At 45.9% G+C, this 19,987-nt stretch overlaps 1 protein-coding gene across 1 annotated transcript in view; it reads right to left on the bottom strand.

Annotated features, from left to right (window-relative positions):
• Positions 1-19,987, bottom strand: part of LOC147101799 (multiple epidermal growth factor-like domains protein 9) — a 388,208-nt gene that overhangs the window by 105,388 nt on the left and 262,833 nt on the right. The window contains exon 4 of the mRNA XM_085965761.1: positions 12,435-12,584. Within this exon, the coding sequence (XP_085821887.1) occupies positions 12,435-12,584 (150 nt within the window). The remainder of the gene's footprint in view (positions 1-12,434; positions 12,585-19,987) is intronic.

Genomic DNA, 19,987 nt, shown 5'->3' with positions numbered 1-19,987 from the left:
ACATGCAATTTACAGCACAGAAACAGGCCATTTGGCCTAACTGGTCTATGCCGGTGTTTATGCTCCACATGAGCCTCCTTCCACTCTACTCCATCTAACCCCATCAGCATATCCTTCTTTTCCTTTCTTGCTCATGCACCTATCTAGCCTCCCCTTAAATGCATGTGATGAAATATGCCATTCATCACTCATCTGTATTCTCTGTGTGATTGTGCCTGTGACTGTGGTTTAGTTTCAGTTTCATTTCCCTTACCTCAGTTCCGTTTCCTCACCTTGTATTGTATTGTGTGCAGGGCTCCGCCCATACCTGGCCCCTATGTAAGCAGGCTCAGCGTGCCTCACATCCAGTACTGCAGACCTCTGGATGGAAGACACCTCTCCACTGTGTGTTACCTTCTAAGTTAATAAAAGCCTTGTTTTGCTCCGCTAACATTGAGTCTCGGATTTATTGAGGCACATCAATTTTATTAACTTACTTTTCAACACAATGGATCAACTCTTGAAACCCGAACGTTTGGATTTGGACCAGCATGCTTCGGACGCATCGGCACGCTTCAGACACTGGTTTATGTGTATGGAATTCTTCCTGGACAATTCCGCAGCCGTCACAGGCGCTACGGACGCTGAAAGTATGAAACTCGGAATCCTGCGGAATTGGGTAAGCCACAGGGTTTACCCCCTCATCCAAGACGCCGACACGTACCCGGCCGCCTGCGACATCTTAAAGGCGCATTACCAGCAGCCTACGAATGAGGTGTATGCTAGGCATCTGCTCGCTACTCGCGCACAGCGACCTGGGGAATCGCTGGATGAGTTCCTAGTCACCCTGAAAACGCTTGGCAAAGACTGCAAGTGCCAAGATGTAAAAGCCGCAGTGTACACTGACGAGCTTGTTCGCGATGCCTTCATCACAGGCCTCAGCTCCACTTACATCCGGCAGAGACTGCTGGAAAAAACAGGATTGGACCTGAAACAGGCTGTGGACACAGCGCGATCCCTGGATGTGGCCCAGAGAAACTCGGACGCCTACTCTTCAGCCCGCGCCGCCCACGCCGCCACGTGTGCACCAAGGGCGCCGCCATCTTGGAAGGCATCTTCCCCACCCGGCAGCCCGACACCGTCGGGGCCCCGCTCTCCCCCCAGAAGCCCTACGACAGCCGTGACGCGTCGGGGACCCAACTGCTACTTCTGCGGGCAGTCGAAGCACACCAGAAACCTGTGCCCGGCGAAAGGCACCACCTGCGTTAAGTGCGGTAAGAAGGGGCACTTCGGGAAGGTGTGCAGAGGGAACCCCGCCGGAAAACCCGCCACCGCCGCGTGTGCGCCGTGGGAGCGGCCATCTTGGACGCCATCTTGCCCGACCTCGTGGGGTCCGCCATCTTGTGAGCAGACAGCGTGGACGCCATCTTGTCTCGATCAGGGCCCTACAGTGGCATCGGTCACAGTGGACCAGACCAGGCCGCACCCGCTATCCAAATCAATGGTGGCCATCGAGGTAAACGGGTGCGGGGTTAAATGTTTAATTGACAGTGGAAGCACGGAGAGTTTTATCCACCCTGAACTAGCACAACAACTCTCCCTAAAGGTGGTCCCTACTCGGGGTACCATCTCTATGGCTGATAAAACCCAGACATCGACCATTATGGGTTACTGCACGGTACAATTGTCCGTTAACGGAACTGTATACGATAATTTTAAAGTACTAATCATGAAGAATCTATGTGCGAGCATGATCTTGGGCCTGGATTTCCAGTGCCACCACCAAAGCATCACGCTCAATTACGGTGGGTCCCAGCCGCCCCTCACAGTGTGCGGTCTGGCTACCCTGAAGGTAAAGCCAACTTCGCTATTCGCGAACCTTACCCCTAACTGCCGGCCAATAGCGACCAAAAGCAGGAGGTACAGCTGGGAGAACAGGCGGTTTATCGCGACCGAGGTAGACAGGCTCCTGAAGGAGCGCATTATTGAACGCAGCAACAGCCTGTGGCGCGCCCAAGTGGCTGTGGTAAGGGGTAGCGAGAAGAAACAGATGGTGATTGACTATAGCCAAACGATCAACAGGTACACCCAACTAAACGCCTACCCGCTACCCCGCATATCAGAAATGGTGAACCAAATCGCCCAATACCGGGTGTTCTCCACCATCGACCTCAAGTCAGCGTACCACCAGCTCCCTATCAGACCAGAGGACCGCCCGTACACCGCCTTCGAGGCGAACGGACGCCTCTACCAATTCCTCAGAGTCCCCTTTGGGGTGACGAATGGGGTCTCGGTCTTCCAGAGGGAGATGGACCGCATGGTCGATGACCACCACTTGCAGGCAACCTTCCCCCACCTCGACAACGTCACCATCTGCAGTCACAACCAGCAGGATCACGACTCGAACCTCGAGAGGTTCCTGAAAACCGCACAAAAACTCAACCTCACTTACAACGAGGACAAGTGCGTTTACAACACCACGCGCCTCTGCATACTAGGCAGCGTGGTGGAGAATGGGGAAATCGGCCCAGACCCCGACCGATTGAGCCCCCTACGGGAGCTGCCCCTGCCCAACACTCCCAAAGCCCTGAAAAGGTGCCTGGGGTTATTTTCTTATTATTCCCAATGGGTCCCAAACTACTCCGACAAAGCCCGCCCCCTCTTGAAAGCATCTTCTTTTCCGCTCTCTGCTGAGGCCCACGCCGCCTTCAAAAGCATTAAGCGGGATATTGAGCGGGCCACGCTACAGGCAGTGGACGAGAACACTCCCTTTCAAGTGGAAAGTGATGCGTCTGACTTTGCCTTGGCGGCCACCCTCAACCAGGCGGGGCGGCCCGTAGCTTTCTTCTCGAGGACCCTCCAAGGGCCCGAAATCAGACACTCCTCCGTGGAAAAGGAGGCCCAAGCCATCGTGGAGGCAGTGCGCCACTGGCGCCACTACCTAGCCGGCAAACGCTTCACCCTACTTACCGACCAGCAGTCGGTAGTGTTTATGTTCAATAATAAACAGAGGGGGAAGATTAAAAATGATAAGATTCTTAGGTGGCGGATCGAGCTCTCCACCTTCGATTATGACATCATTTACCGGCCAGGGGCCCTTAACGAATCCCCCGACGCCCTCTCACGAGGGATGTGTGCCAGCGCCACCGGGGATCGGCTACAGACCCTCCACAACAACCTCTGCCACCCAGGGGTCACACGGCTGTTCCACTTCATAAAGTCCCGTAACTTACCCTACTCGATTGAGGAAGTTCGGTCTCTGACCAGGAACTGCCGCACTTGCGCTGAGTGCAAGCCTCGGTTCTACCGCCCAGATAGAGCCCACTTAATCAAAGCTACACGGCCCTTCTACACGGCCCTTTGAGCGGCTCAGCTTAGACTTCATGAGTGAAGAGCTACGCCAGTACATGCTGTCCAGGGGGATCGCCACGAGCCGTACCACCAGCTACAACCCCCGGGGTAACGGTCAAGTGGAGCGAGAGAATAGGACAGTATGGAAAGCAGTCACTCTAGCTCTAAGGACCAAGGGCCTCCCTATCTCCCGCTGGCAGGAAGTCCTCTCAGATGTGCTCCATTCGATACGGTCGCTATTGTGTACTGCCACTAATGCCACGCCTCATGAACGAATGTTTGTCTTTCCCCGGAAATCCACCTCAGGCGTATCCATGCCGTCATGGCTCTCCACCCCAGGTCCGGTATTCGTGCGAAGGCATGTGAGGGGCCACAAGACGGACCCTCTCGTGGAGTCAGTGCACCTACTCCACGCCAACCCCCAATACGCGTATGTCCGGCACGCCGACGGAAGGGAGGACACCGTGTCCATAAAAGACGTCGCCCCAGCCAGTAACGACAACAACCACGACAACAGCAGCAACAACGATCACAGCAACTCTTACCCACCCACTACTCTTTCATCACCCCCGGAAGAACATCGACCAACGGTACCCCCACCAACTACCCCTTCAACAACCCTGGCGGCGCCCCCGGCAGAGACCCAGGAGGCCACCAGGGACACCCAGTCGACACCCGCGGCACCACAACAGCCACGTCGGTCACAGAGGACTATCAAACCCCCGAACAGACTAAATCTATAGAAGGGGTGAATGTGATGAAATATGCCATTCATCACTCATCTGTATTCTCTGTGTAATTGTGCCTGTGACTGTGGTTTAGTTTCAGTTTCATTTCCCTTACCTCAGTTCCGTTTCCTCACCTTGTATTGTATTGTGTGTAGGGCTCCGCCCATACCTGGCCCCTATGTAAGCAGGCTCAGCGTGCCTCACATCCAGTACTGCAGACCTCTGGATGGAAGACACCTCTCCACTGTGTGCTACCTTCTAAGTTAATAAAAGCCTTGTTTTGTTCCGCTAACATTGAGTCTCGGATTTATTGAGGCACATCAACGCATCTGTGCTATTCGCCTCAACTACTCTGTGTGGTAGCTTGTACCTCATTTTAAAATATTTATATTACACAGAACACTGGTGAGGGAAGCAATGATGGGATTGTACCGCCAAAAGTGGCAGGTTGAATCACACCACTGCTTTAATGCTGGCCCATCAACAACCAAATAAATATAGGTTATCACAGTGGTAATTGTGGGATTCAGGCTGCTCTTGTACTTGGGAGAGACCCTTCAGGGTCTAGCTGTACACATAAATTATGGGTCTTATACACTCGATGACACTGGTAACACTTTGTCGCCAGGGTAATATCCTATATTTACATCTTTAATGTGAAGCTGCTCTGTTGTAATTGTCAAAACAGTCTTCAATTTAAGAGAAGTACAGTGAAAGAATTGTGCTTCATAGAGCTGAACAACATGGTTGTAGGTAAGATATTTTTCTCTGACTTGCCAAAATCTTTCTTTCAAAGGAATTCATTTAAAAGAACTCATTTTATTAATCCCGCTGAAGAATCTATATGCAGATTGTTTTTGTTAACACCGAGGAAGCTTTGCCAAATCCTAACTGCACTAGTTACTGGACTACGCTTGAAATCCCTACTGCATTTTACACATTCTGGAGCTGTAATGGGTCAGCTTAATTGGCTTCTTACAATGTCAATGGTAGACAGCTTAATCTCCTGCTAATTAATGGAAAGAGAAGAGTTCACAGGTCTAGAAATACTTCCAAATAGACCATTTACATCATGGCACAAAGCAAACTACTGCAGATGCTGGAAATCTAAAATAAAAGGTTCTGACAAAGGGGCATGAGATGCGAAATGTTAACCCTACCTTCCCCTCTCCACAGATGCCTTTTCTTTAGAACCTGTAAGGAGACACTGGGTCACTGGTGTCATCAAAGCCGAAAATCTAACAAAAGTGCCCCCTTTTTAGAAGAAGAAAGACTTGCATTTCTATCGCGTCTTTCACGACCACCGGACGTCTCAAAGCGCTTTACAGCCAATGAAGTACTTTTTTGGAGTATAGTCACTGTTGTAATGTGGGAAACACGGCAGCCAATTTGCGCACAGCAAACTCCCAAAAACAGCAATGTGATAACGATCAGATAATCTGTATTTGTTATGTTGATTGAGGGATAACTATTGGCCAGGACACCGGGTAATAACTCCCCTGCTCTTCTTCAAAATAGTGCCATGGGATCTTTTACGTCCACCTGAGAGAGCAGACGGGGCCTCGGTTTAACGTCTCATCCAAAAGACGACACCTCCGACAGTGCTCGTCAGCACTCCACTGGAGTGTCAGCCTAGCTTTATGTGCTCAAATCCCTGGAGTGGGACTTGAGCCCACAACCTTCAGACTCAGAGGCGAGTGTGCTACCCACTAAGCCACAGCTGACACTATTAATAGAAACCCAAATCATAAAAACAAAGGAAACGTAATAAATGAAATAATAATGATGTCACTCGTGTTGACCAGGAACTCCAGTCCCTGCAGTGCCCACCGGTCACGGAAGGCCTCGAGCATACCAGCAGGCAACGCGTACTCCTTCCCCAGGGCCACCCAGGTACAGAAAAAGCCCTGGAAGAGAAGCGGGCAGCCAGAATGACCACCCCACGGGACACACTCTCCACAGATGCTGACTGGCCAGCTGAGTGTTTCCAACATTTACATGATGGCGCTGAATCTCGATGGTGAGGTTACGGGTGGAGGAGCACAGTTGTCATTTTTCCATCATCCACCATTCTTTTCTGTTTAAATGCAGCAATGCATTTGTTGAAATTGTTTTTTTTCCTCTTTTAACTAGTCCTTTGCTAATTTTTTGACAAGGGCTTTCTGTATGAGAGTTTGTAAATAAGTTGGCCTCTTGCATTGTTCCACGGAAGCTCAACGTAAACTCGAGGAACAGCACCTCATCTTCCGATTAGGTACTTTACAGCCTTCTGGACTCAATATCGAGTTCAACAATTTCAGATCATAACCTCGGCCCCTATTACATTTTTACTTATCCACACCTTTGTTTTGGTTTTTCCCTCCCCCCCCCCTTTCCTTTTTTTTTCTCTCTCCCACATGGCAGCTGTCTCCCATTCTGTCAGCGCATTTCACACCTAAACTAGAGCTGTCTTTTGTCTCCACTAGTCCTATCACCATCTACCTCTTAATGTCTCTTCTCTTTTGTTCTCTCCCAGCCTGGCCTCTTAATCTATTTCATTCCCTGTGCCTCTTTAGTCTTGATAAAGGGTTTTGACCCGAAACATTGACTCTATTTTCTCTCCACGGATGTTGCCTGGCCTGCTGAGTTTTTCCAGCATTTTCTGTTGTTATTTTGCAAATAAGTTAATGTTTCTCATGCTCATAAAGTCTGCCTAGTTGCTTGTGCAGGCTGAGAGTTTGTTGAAAAATTCTGTTATCTATAATCATAATTTAAAACAGCACCACCTTTGGGACAAGTCATCAAACAGCAACACACACGATTGTCAAAAATATTCACAAAGTATTAGTGAAATATGGTAAAATATCTATCTTTTCTTTTCAATATTTCCAAATAGTCCACGCTTATCCTAGGAATAAAAGTATTGGCCCAGAATTCGCGGTCCCGATGACGGCGTACGCTGTGTACACCGTCGTAAGCCTTCTGAAAGGCCCCGCAAGTTCTGGGTTTCCTCATACGCGAAAACCCAGAACTTGCGATCTGTCAAGGTGAACCTTGAACCGACTAGTAATTCACTTTCGCTGCCGCAGAGTTGGGCTATTGCCCAGCAAATGCCCACGAAACTCTTACGCCTGGTAAAAACAGGCGTAGGGCCTGCTTACATCAGTGTAAGGGTTAATATAAATCTTAAATTAAAACATTTTAAATAAAAAATGATGCACAAACACTTATTAATTAAAATAATTACAATTATTTTTCAAAAAATTACATTTTTATTGTATTCGTTGTATTGAAGGGACTTTTAATTAAATTTGAAAATCAGAACATTTACTTTTATTGCAGTGTTTAATTATTTCGGGAATCGATTAGGGTTTATGGGGATTCCATTCGTAAATGGAATCCTCCCTTCTCATTGAAGGACCTGGCCCACGTGATCCCAGGGACGCTTCCGAACCGCCTGCGTCCCTGGGATCTGTGGGCCTTTACGCAGGCGTACGCCTGGAGACCCAGGACCCGAACGCTCCGTAGCTCTGGAGCCAGGAGGTAAGTTCGTAGATCTTCTGCGGGTTAGAGACGTACTCCAGAGGTACGCCTCCGACCGCAAATTCAGGGCCATTATATCTGCAATAAACTGTGTGTGTGTCTGTGTGTGTGTGTGGGGGTGGGGGCTGAGTGCGGGGGAGGTGGGGAGGATGGGGGCAAGGGAGGTGACTGGAGAAAGTTTGATGTAAGTGTAGCATCTGTGGTTGCACACTGTCCCATATGTCCTTGCAAACCGCATTCTCTGATTGCTGAAAATGGATCATTCACCAGTATACCCAGCTCTGTGTATATATCAAAAACTCCAAATTACAGGACTTAACAAAGACACAGATCACATGCAGGCTTCAGCAGGCACCTTTTGAAACAAACTAAAGTGCAATTAACAGTCTCCTTGCATTTCCTTGTCCTGTGAGGAACAGTCTCCATCAACCTTCTAAGCCCTTGACTGCTATAGTTAACGGCAGCTGCAAATCGTTAACTGACAAAGTTTAACAAACCTTCAGTAAATGGATGACCAAAGATCAGCTATTGATCACAACCCAAAGTAAAGACTCTCATGTAACCTGCAGTCGAACTGAAAACAAGAAATAAATGCTATTGGTTATTCAACTACTTCATGTGGGTTTTGGTTTGTAACTAGGAATTAATGACTAACAGTTACATAACCTCTGTTCAATTCTTGCTAATGGTTCCATTATTAAAAAGCTTATGTGGTCACCCCAATGCTATATTTATGACCCAGCCTATATTAAGCAATCACTTCTGTAATTTTTTGTACTCCTTGTGGAGATGTTCACCATAGCACATGCCAAGAGGATGTGCAGGTGCCTTGTCCCCTAGGCTCGTGAACGCTCTGGGTAGCATGTCCTCTAACATTTCCTTTCTTGATGCAAGGAAGCGTTCAACGCCTCTCTAATACCAAAGGCTGAAGTAGCAAATTACCCTACGAGGAATTATGGGTGAGCACCTCTCTGCTGACTTGTAATACATTTTTTTTTAATGTGTCTTTTTAACAAAGTGCATTATAAATGGAAGTTGCTTTGTTTCCTTTGGCTTCTGAATGAACTTGGCAGCTTCACTAATGCCCAATGATACATTCTCAGTGTTTGTGTTTGAAACGTATGGAAAGTCATGAACCCCATTGCAGTTGCTGCAAATTGATTCTTTCTCTATCCTTTGTTGTCTCTTCTTTATGTCCTGTCCATTATTTGGGTTTCATCTCCTATTTAACACCTGTATCTTTTACGTGTCATTTCTCGAATGCCCTCTTTCCACCTTTTCTTTTCTCTCTCCTGGTTCCTTCGTCCTTTTATCCTTCTTTTATAAATAGACCTTGTCATGCATTCAGCCCAGGAAGTCTAACAACCTCAGTTACAAATTCTCTAACGGGCAAAGTCACTAGATAGTCATTTGAATAGAGATACTACAATTTAAAGCCTTCCACAATAAACTCCTTCAGATAGTTTTCAATCTTTAACACATTTAAAAAAAAATTTGTGGTAAATTAATAATATTGGTCCCAAAAGAACATAAGACGTAGGAGCAGGAGTAGGTCATTCGGCCCCTTGAGCCTGCTCCGCCATTCAATAAGATCAAGGCTGATCTGATCTTGGCCTCAACTCCACTTCCCTGCCCACTCCCCATAACCCTTGACTCCCTTACCTTTCAAAAATCTGTCTATCTCCACCTTAAATATATTCAATGACCCAGCCTCCACAGCTCTCTGGGGAAGAAAATTCCAAAGATTCACGATGTAATAGAACATTTTAAAATACAGGGCGAACACATGCCAGATTGTGAAACTCATGCACAATCAGATTTTCATTGTTACCTTTTTGATAGCTAATGGTGTTTTGCCAGTAACATAGTTCTGGGGCCAAACAAGATCCTCAAATTCTTGGTCCTAAAATAATTTGATTTGATCATTGATGATAAATGAAGGTGAGGATTTCACCACTCCCCTCGGTGATTACCAGGAAGGAAGATTCAAGTTTGAGTATCTTGAAGGAGACTGAGAGGAATGTTGACTGGCACAAGGTTTCACAAAACACTTTAGCACATCTTTAGATAAAGGCACGTGTGATAGCCTCATCATTTGTTGCTGCCACTACAGATTTTGAAGCTTTATTCAAAATTAACATCAAAACGTAGTGAAAGTTCATACTACTGAAAATGATGGCAGGGTGACAAAAATGAAGTATTTTTTTCTGTGATGCACCCTGCCATAGGTTTTTTTCTTTGTATCATGCTATATATTGGGTTACAAAACAAGTTTTCACACAGAATATGGTCATCTTATTTTGACACATAACCAGGTGTGATTAGCTAGTAAGGCATCTAAAGAAGAGTCCAACTCATTTAATGTAAAAGCAGTATCTTGTGGGGTTTGCTTCTATATTTTTTTGGGGGGGGGGTTGAGTTTGAGATGCATATTTAAATTTTATTAGTATCAGTAATTTTTTTAATGAAAAGTATTTCTCAACTGTCTTGTAAATTTGAGTAGTCAGATTGAAGCCATCAGGAGAGAGAGCTAGGCCTGGACATGCGACAAAATAATGCACCCATTGAGGTTAATATTTACAGTTTAGCACAGCAGATGTGACTGTTTATTATTTCCTTTCTTAGAAGGAAGGGCATTTAAGCCTGTATCTACTTAATTTTACAGTGTGTCATTGCTTCTGTTTACTCACCCATTTATTGTTTAATAAATCCCTTTTTCATTTTTCAACCCAAGCCACAGCGTAGTGAAGTGTTCATTCTACTGCCTTAAGGAAGATCATATGAGGGGGATGTGTTATAAAGAGCGGCTAAAATCTAGTTCTGAGGGTTTTCTGCTGGATCCCTGGGCTCACTACAATTAATGCTAGATATTAGCTAGTTAAAGGCACACTCGAAATTGTACGGAGCAAGGAGATGTTGAACCTAAGAAAAATATCTACAGCAACAACAACTTGCATTTATATAGGAGCTTTAACATGGAAAGACCCCCCTAGGGTCTTCAGAGAGGCATAATCAGACAAAAATGGGTGCCAAGCCAAAGAAGGAGATGCGCGTTTCCCACATTACAACAGCGACCACACTTCAAAAGCACCAGTTCTGATGAAGGGTCATCTCTCCACAGATGCTGCCTGATCTGCTGAGTGTTTCCAGCACTTTCAGTTTTTATTTCAAAAGCACTTCATTGGCTGTAAAGCACTTTGGGACATCCTGAGGTTGTGAACGGTGCTACATAAACTCAAGTCTTTCTTTTTTCTTCCTTAGGATGAATGTGAAAGGATTCGCAAATTTCATGTCTCCCCTGAAGATTTACTTCTGGCTTATTGGAGAAACCCTGGCTGGACTGAGTTTAAAATCCAGGGCTCCAGGGCCCAACAAGATGGCTACGGTCAACCTCATGGCCAAGGCCTGCAAAGTTCAGGTTTGAACTGACAAAGAAGGAATGTTCCAGAAATTAGATGGCAGACAGGCCTTTTGCATTTATGTATGAGAAGCAAACAGTGGCATTTGGGCCTCTGATTATAACCCATCAAGGCCGTTTGCACAGATAATCAACAGGTAATAGCTGTATTCAGACCTTCGTTAGCTGACTTCAACACTGTTTGGAAACGATCAACGGGGCATTAAAACTGGAATGGCCACATCACAAGACCAGTTACACAAAGGAAAACACTTATGGGACGTTTAAAAACCGATTAACCGGCCATCCAGGCCGATGGGCCCAGAACGGTTTCCTTTGTATAGACTTCAACACGTCCAGGTCAGACAAAGAAACAGGCTGATCTGGCGAGTGATAAGGGCTCCCAGAAAGGGGTATAAGTAGTCCCTTGGGAAGCCATATCTCTCTCTCTCTCTCGCCTGGACTCCGGTGCCCTGCCTTACCATCAAGAAGATCGACGACGAAGAGCCCGTCCAAGGGAAGCAAGATACCCGCAGGTACATTTTAAATCACTGGGGTATCTCTGCTCTGGGCGATGAAAACCCTAAAGACATCAGCAGGCAACGGAGCACGGAGCAGGCGTTCTAACATCCGCGACTGGTGAGCATGAACTTTCTGGCCCATCGCAAGACAACTTAGATTAGGTGTAAAGGGTGGGAGTTAAGGGGATTGCTAAAATTGTCATTTTAGTCATTTTCCCTCGATGTGTCCGTTTCTCCTCCCCCGCTAAGTGTAATTGTGTTACATACATAGTGATTTTCTCTGTATAGTGTTTATTTTTCTCTATTTTAATAAACATTGGTTTTCTTTGCACCAAACCACTGGTCTTGTTTTGTTTATATCGCTGCTCGTAATAAGTCCGGTGGTCAGAACCAGAGGGGAAGTGATTCGAACCGCACGGGGCTGGAGCAGCTCAGATACGCCTGACTGGCCAGACACAAACCCCAAACCAAAACCCCCTACAAATGGCCCAATGATCGGTCAAAGAGTTTTAAGGAGGGTCTAACAGGAGGAGAGGGAGGTGGAGAAATTTAGGGAAGAAATTCCAGAGCGTGGGGCATGGGTAGGTGAGTGCATGGCTGCCAATGGTGGGGCAAAGAGAGGGATGCACAAGAGGTCACATTCGAGAGTAAAGACTCAAGTCAGTTCCAATGCAATTTAGACCAGTGATGAAAGTTGGTCTTGTATGTTTCGGGATCTCAACCGTAAACTCTCTAATAGAGGACAGGTCCCATAAATCACATGAGGAGTTTTCATCTCGATACCAGAGTGAGATGAATTAGCATTAAACTGATCTAAATCATTGCAAACATCATGAGCTTTCACAGACTGTAAGGGGCCGTAGTTGTACGCCCTGTAACTTAAAAGTTGCTTGTTGCCATTGTTGTGATGGTGAAACAGAGACGATGTTACATTACCTATATGACAGCTTCCATTGGATGTCACTACTGAGCAAGGGCAATGCTCGCACACAGCTGTATAGTTAGCGCTAGGCTTCCTGTAGAACGTATCCTTGCACTTCTCACAATAACGCCCTTTGGTATTTCCAGTGCAGTTCAAACAGAAGCCTAGAAAAAATAAAGAAAAGGAAATGAATAGCAGCTCCATTGGAGTAACTTAGAGCAGGAGGAAAAAAGATTTTAATAACAGTGCAGATTTCATATGTCCACATGCCCTGATTAGAGGAGCAGGGCTGTAATTCAATAAGCCTAACTGGCCACTTTAGATCAATTGTTGCAGTTAAGCAATTAACCATGGAGATGTGATCAAAAGCAGTCATAAGATGTTCCATGATAAAAATGAGCAATGGCAGCAGCTGAATCCGCTGCACATATGTCATCAATTTGGACCAACATCTGTGATGAATGTTCTTCTAGGTCCAGATTTATTTATGCCATTAATTACATGAATGAAGAAATGCACATTTTACAATACTGCAGTTGTAGCAAAGGATCTGGGTATAGCTCACATACATAGTCAAATTATAAAGTTATAGGCCTAGAAATTCAGTGCCCTTAGCACCGATTTTGCGGCGCTAGAGGGCCTAGCGCTGCAATTGGCGCCGGTTCCTAAATTGCCTGGGGCCCTTCCGCGGCGGTAGACCGGTAGCGCTGCGCCGGAACCGATGACGTCATCGGTGTGCGCAGCGTCCCGGTTGCCGTGGTAACCCGGCCCCAAGCTGAAATTCAGTTGCGCCCGCCTCGCCCGTGGCAGGCGCAACTAAGACTCTGGCAACAGAGTCTTCCCCCAGTGTGCGCCGGCGCATAAAGGTGGAGCGGCGGCCGGCCGCGTTCCCGGCGGCCGCCTGCCCGCACCTCCCTTCCCGGACTCCTGCATTCCCCCCCCCCCGCGGCCCTGATCAGTGTCTCATGCGAGCCCGGCACTTCCCCGAGGTGCCGGGCTCAGATGTCGGGTCAATCCGCCGGACAGTTGTCGGCTGCAGGCAGCTCCTCCTTAACAGGAGGAGGAGGCCTGCAGTTCCCCCGCCTGCCGCACCGCATCGGGTGCCGCAGCGGGGGATTAGCGCCGGGAAACCCAAGTTCACGCCCGTTTTGAGGCGCTAAAGGAGGGTTTTAGCGCCCGCCGCCGTCTGGGCCCGGCGCACCCGAATTTTCGTCGGGCGCTGCCGCATTACCGCTGGCGCAAACTTTCTGGCGCTACAGCCCTGGCAAGACCAGAACCCAATTTCTAGGCCATAGCTTCTTAACATCAGTGAATTTAATTTGGAAATAGGGCATAAGCTGTACCTTAAAGTATGAGATACGGTGGGAACATATTAACCAGCACGGTGGCATAGTGGTTAGCACTGTTGCCTCACAGCGCCAGGGACCCGGGTTCAAATCCGGCCTGGGGCGACTGTCTGTGTGGAGTTTGCACATTCTCCCCGTGTTTGCGTGGGTTTCCTCCAGGTGCTCCGGTTTCCTCCCACAGTCCAAAGATGTGCGGGTTAGGTTGATTGGCTATGATAAAATTGACCCTTAGTGTTAGGGGGATTAAATACATGGGGATAGGGGTGGGATATGTGTTGGTGTAGGGGTTACGGGGATCGGGTGGGATATGTGTTGGTGCAGGCTCGATGGGCCGAAATGGCCTCTATCTGCACTGTGGAGTTTCTGTGAATCAATGTACAATTGTCCTTTTGGTAAAAAAAATTACATTGCCGATCGCGTGTTCCCTATGTCCCTTTTCAAGAAAGTTTGACATGTACACTTGATATTACAATAATTTTCTCACAGTTTACACTACCCTGGTTTACACCACGGTACTTAAATAAAGTCGTCTCCAAGCATGTTGCAGCAGCAAATTAAAGAGGCTGTGTCATTTTTTTGTAAATGACTCTGCAGCCAAGCAAGCCATTTGCAAACTTTGTGATTGATGAGATCATCACTGCACGCTGATGTTATCCTTGCAGTATTTTGCGCCTGCGTCATAATACATTTCTCAATAATTTTGTTAAAATGAAAGAACGTTTCCCTGAGACCCCGAGGAGGGAGGGTCTGTGGGGCATGGACAAGATGCAAAATCTACTGCAGCACAAACAGCCCAAGTAGCTAACCTAACAGTCTCGGTATGGCCTTTTTAACACTACTGGAAAACCAGCATGCCTGATATTCTCAGTACTATAGACTTCTATAAAGATAAATCTCCCATTACTGTGAAAATATCACTAGTGCAATGCTACACAAAATGTTCAAGGGTTTTAGTAGAACTGTATAATGGTCTAATAAAAATCCCACTGAATGCTTTGAAATGTTCTATTAGCTCGACATTGGTATATGAGAATTCATTCATCTCAATCATTTGAATAGTGCAGCAGCAATTCTGCGCTGACATCAAACATGAGATTACAATTTAGTTCATTCACTGAATATAATTTATTATTTAGGTATATTTATACACTTTTTGTTCTGTCCTTTTTTTTGTTCTCTGCAGTAACCTTCATCTTTAGAAATGAGCAGCAAATCATGTTTGGAGATGTCACGTGAAAGGAAAGGGGTGTGGAGCAAGAAAGCTGAAAGGGTCTGTCAAGACGCAAAGCGTTGTCAAGAAGCCATCCTTAAGCAACTTGCTCTTAAGCGATGCACAGAAATAATGACCGGCTCGGAGTATAGAGCTCCACAGGGAGCTGTGCTATAAATAAAGCTTTGATTGCCTGTATTGCTGAAGCTCCTCATTATCCGCCACCAAAATAGTACCTGGCACTAGACGGTGCCATGGGATGAGCCCAGCATCAGCATCAATCCAAAATGGTCCAAGCTGAGCCATTCAATATTTGTTTTGGAAAAACTCCAATTTGGTTCAATTTAGATTGATATGAATCTGTAGTCGCCTATGCTTTAAATAAAATGTCCACCTATTGGTGCTCAATTCCATTTTCAATATCTCATGAGATGTGTTCAGGCCATTCATGCATGCACAAATGGAAAAGGACAATTGCAGAAGCATGGAAGGTATCCCTCTGAGTTTCCTCTCTATTGTCTGTCCATCCAATCTCTAATAGACTAGAAGGGAGGAGGTATGCAGCCTGGTGACTGCTGTTAGGTCCCTCGTCGTATATGGGGAGGGGGCGGGTCTATCGAACACATGGTATAATGGAGAAGCGTGTCGGTGGTTGTGCAGCGATCCGGGTGGAGTAGGTGCACGCTGGAGTTCATAACTTTTGGTGGGAAGGGTGAAGTTTATTCTTTCAAATTCCTACTGAGGTACAGAAAGTTGTTACTGTTCTTCAGGCTTTGAATTCAGAGAACCTGAATTTTAGATTTCCCAAATGGAAAGTGTAGCCAAAGCTTATCCTGAATGGATCTAATTGTGAGTATACAATTGCCCAATTACATCCTAACCCACTCTGGGGGCACAGCAGCTTCTGTTCGCTGTGATTATTATGATTAATTACAGCAAACCAAGTAAGGTTAGAATATGGTGCAATACAAATTCCTTTCTTTCACTAATAGTTTATTAAGGCATAATTGAAATCCTGGTCTTCTCAAGGTCCCAAAAGGTCATGTGATGAGCATTTACATTTTAAATGAACGAGCTGCGAGCGTCATCAAACTCTGTAAACTGTATGCAAATGTTTTTGGGGGGGCGAGTACAGTATTTGAATGATTCCAAATTTATGCATTTTAACAGCAGGTTAGTTAACTAAAACTCCAAAGATAGACCACATGGTGTTTATGTACAGGGTCCAGAAAGTAAGAAATGTGTCCTTTTTTATCTTGTCACGTTACCAGCAATAATCTCGCCAGATACCAGCAAACCTGACCTTGAATCATCAGTCAGTTTATGATTTTAATTAAACTCTTAAACTGCATTCTTCTTGATTGATGTAAGAATGCTGAAATGAAGCAACAACATGGACACAGCAGAACTAACACTGTCAAATCTCTGGTGTTTGTTGACTTTGCTAGGTCCCAAAGTGCTGAAGTTAAATAGGTTGTGCGTGTGTAGGCTGACCACAAGGAAGTGAGCATTCCAGTTAGAACTCAACTTTAAGAGTCTCAAAAAAAAACCTTTGCATAGTAGGCCTATCAAGAAATGTTTATGCTTGGATCAGGATTTCTCAAAATGGAAACAAGTTTCCTGGAATGGGATTGTACCTTTTGCAATTCGACATATGAATCAGATATATTAGCCCCAGTACAGTCGATGAGACAGTCTGTTCATCTGGACTGAGCTGCAAACAAAACAGGGCTTATTGCAGCATTTGAAACATCTGTTTGCTGACAGCACAACTCACAGTGCCAGGAATCCTTCCTGTTACAATGCATTCAATATAAAGAGAACTGAAGTTAAATGCTCAATTTTTCATTTTATAAAAACCTGCATTTTTCCAATTGTACCATATTGAAAAGTGCCACTGTATAGGATTCCACTGATTATTTTCATATTTTACGTTTGTACTTTGAAGCAAACTGACTTGAGTTGCCGCTGCTTTAACACAGGCACAGTCTCCTTCACCAAAAATACAGTTTTGGTGAATTATAAAGTATTGAATTTTTCTACCCAGACTGGAGCATCTTATTTCCCGCACCCCCACCTCTGCTGAGATATGCTGCCGTCGTTGCTCAACATCATCCAGTTCGAGGTAGTCCAGATCAGAGACTGTCTAGAGAAGAAAAGGAAGTTTCAATCACTGGCCTTCCACTCTGTAACTGGGTGCTTGTGCTCTATTCCAGCACCACTGTGCAGTCCATTAGTTGAATTGACTCTGATGTTAAAATCATTACAATCCTGAAAATGATCATGACGGTTGGTGTATATATATGTGTATGTGTGTATATAATTTGCAATATCATAATGAAATGATTGCTTTCATTACTGTCCCATAACATATAAAATGCAACATGAAATGGCAAGGATCTACAAACCAAGAGCCTTATAACGGTGGCAGTAAGGCCGAGGACCTTACCAATGAAGTTGGGATACACTGTGAGTAAAGTGGTGCCAATGCTCAGAACATTAAGTAATTAAATATCATGTGACAGCAGAAATCATTCTCATGTGGAAAACAGAGGAAGTAAACAGCGCAATAAAACAGTTTATACAGACCAGACTTGTGGTACAAAACAACAGCTTGGAGATATCAATGGCACTGAGATGCCAGAACACACTATTTGGCTTTTAAAAAAAACCCATTAAAATGAAGAGCAACAACACTCCTGCTTTAATAATGAACATGAGATCACAAAAAAATATAGCCGAGTGCAATAATCTGCATTTAATTTCACTTGTGAGAGAAACCCAGACAACTCGCTGATCCAGTGAAAGGCCAGCACTCCTGCAGGTCTGGGTCCACCCGACGCATAATATATTTGCACTTGGATTCTTCCTGCAATCTGCTGTAAATTATGTTCTGGAAAGTCTGGCCTAATGAGCAACATCACAAAAAAGCCCTGCTGTGAACATGATTTAACACTGCCCAGTCTCTGGAGCAGCCTGGAAAATGCCAGGAAACCCTGAACCGCTCGTCCAAAAACAAGATTCAAACATTCCTTATGGGGAACACATTCGACAAAATAACGCGAGCAGCAGAATAAAAGCCGTTGCTGTAAACTACTCTCTCGGATCCAAGCGGCAGTTGGTTAAACTTTCAACCTTCACTCTCTTACATTTGAAGACCTCGATCACACGACAATCTTGGCTGCTGGCTGCTGTTTCTCTGGTCACCTGGCTGGTGCATATTGTGCTGGTGTGTAGATCATGCCATCCAGGGGCGCATGCGGGCAAAAACCCGCAGAAAGGTGCAGCTTATACATTGGGGGTTACATTAGATCAAAGCTTTGCACCTTATCCTTAGCCACTATTCTATGCCATGTCTACACGTCCAAAAATTCTGTATTCTGTTTGCATGAATATTTGGCTTCAGTCGCAAGACCAACGGAAAAGATAACTTGCAATCTGCATCACCAACTTTCTACACTTTTATAAATGAGCCTCGGTGTTTTATCTGTTGCACCTTTAAATGTGTAATGTGAGAAAGCTGACTATTCGATTAGCTCTTTATTATTTGAAATTTCACCGGCAGTCAAGAGCTCTGCCCTACCCCACTCGGTGATACGAATGAGTAGCTGCCAGCTCCTGTTGCCATGCTCAGTACAGGATAGCTGAGGCACAAAATTTGTCGCGAACTATATTGTGGTGCAGCTATGCAACACGTACTGGTCTGAGTCTATAGAGTGTAATCCTCAGTCAGCAGCCTCAAATTGTAAAGCTGACCGCACCTCACGCTGACCTTAATAACAAAGGACCTTTGTGACATGAATCAGTCATTCATGAAAGAAAGACTTATGAAATAATACTGAGCGGCCTGCGGGCGGCGCTATCCAGGGAGAGTATAAATACTCGGGCATGGGCCCAGCTTGCGCAGGACATTCTTAACAGGAACTAGAGAAGGACACAACTAGACCACCATGCTGCAAAACAGTTGATTAAAGCTTTGTTTAACGCTTAGACCAGGTGCCTAGTAGTTTTCTTACGTCACTTTGTCCATGTGTTTTTGAATGCTTTCACTTTCTCATGACATTAAAAAGGTCCAATGAACCACTTGAACACTTTTCAAATGTTTATTTGCTCCAGCTTGGAGTTATCCTGCAGCTAATGTGCACTCCAAGTGGTGTGAAACTACCTGCTACAGGCGGGTTTATATTTCTCATCTTAGTGTACTGTGAAGTCAGATCACAGGCCCCACTGCCCAGTTGCACAACTACTTTCATATTGATGCACACCCAAAATTGGCAGTTCTACTGCTCCCTCAAGTGTTGGTGTTGTCGTTGGATGAACTGCAGACTGGGACCAAGTGAAAGGTTGAAGTGAAAATTTCATGGGACATTCAGCGTGTTTCAACAGTAATACCAGGACCTCAGAGAGAGGAAGCATCCAAAAGCCAGTGAGTGCACCCAAAAGAATAAACAAGGGGGGAGAGGTTGTCTGCTTTAATGTTGCATATTCTCTAGAATTATTGCTTTTAAAGTAAGTTTGATGAATTTGGTTTAAAACTATGGCCCGGATTTTGCGGTCAGCGGCGAAGTAACGGGTGGGGGAGAAGGACGATGGGAGCCTCAGGATGATCGGGGTGGGGGGAGAGGAGAGATAAGATGGGGGCCAGCCACTGGAGTATCGTGGCCGGCCTCAGAATCATCAGTGGAGGGAGGGGGTGGGGGTTCCGGGAAGGCGATCGGAGGCCTCGTGAGGGGGTCTCCGATCATGGAGGGTGGGCTAGGCAGGGACCCTGGATCCAGGAGGTAGGTGTAAAGGCACTTACCTCCTGGATGTAGCAGTCCTTGCCTCGCTGTAATTTCCAGGTTTTATGAAGTGTGTAAAACCTGACCAGCTACAGTTAAAAATAAAATGGGGCTTCCAGCCTCATTAAAATATTTAAATTGACGTCCCACCTTCTGGCACGGGTTGGCTGCCCGCCCCCGTCCAGCCCACGGTCCCGCCTCCATTAAAACCAGAAGTGGGTGAGTTGGAG

This window comes from Somniosus microcephalus, chromosome 23, assembly GCF_052327205.1.
Source record: "Somniosus microcephalus isolate GS21.2 chromosome 23, FLI_Smic_1.0, whole genome shotgun sequence".
Taxonomy (NCBI): domain Eukaryota; kingdom Metazoa; phylum Chordata; class Chondrichthyes; order Squaliformes; family Somniosidae; genus Somniosus; species Somniosus microcephalus.
This window is presented reverse-complemented; position numbering and strand designations above follow the sequence as displayed.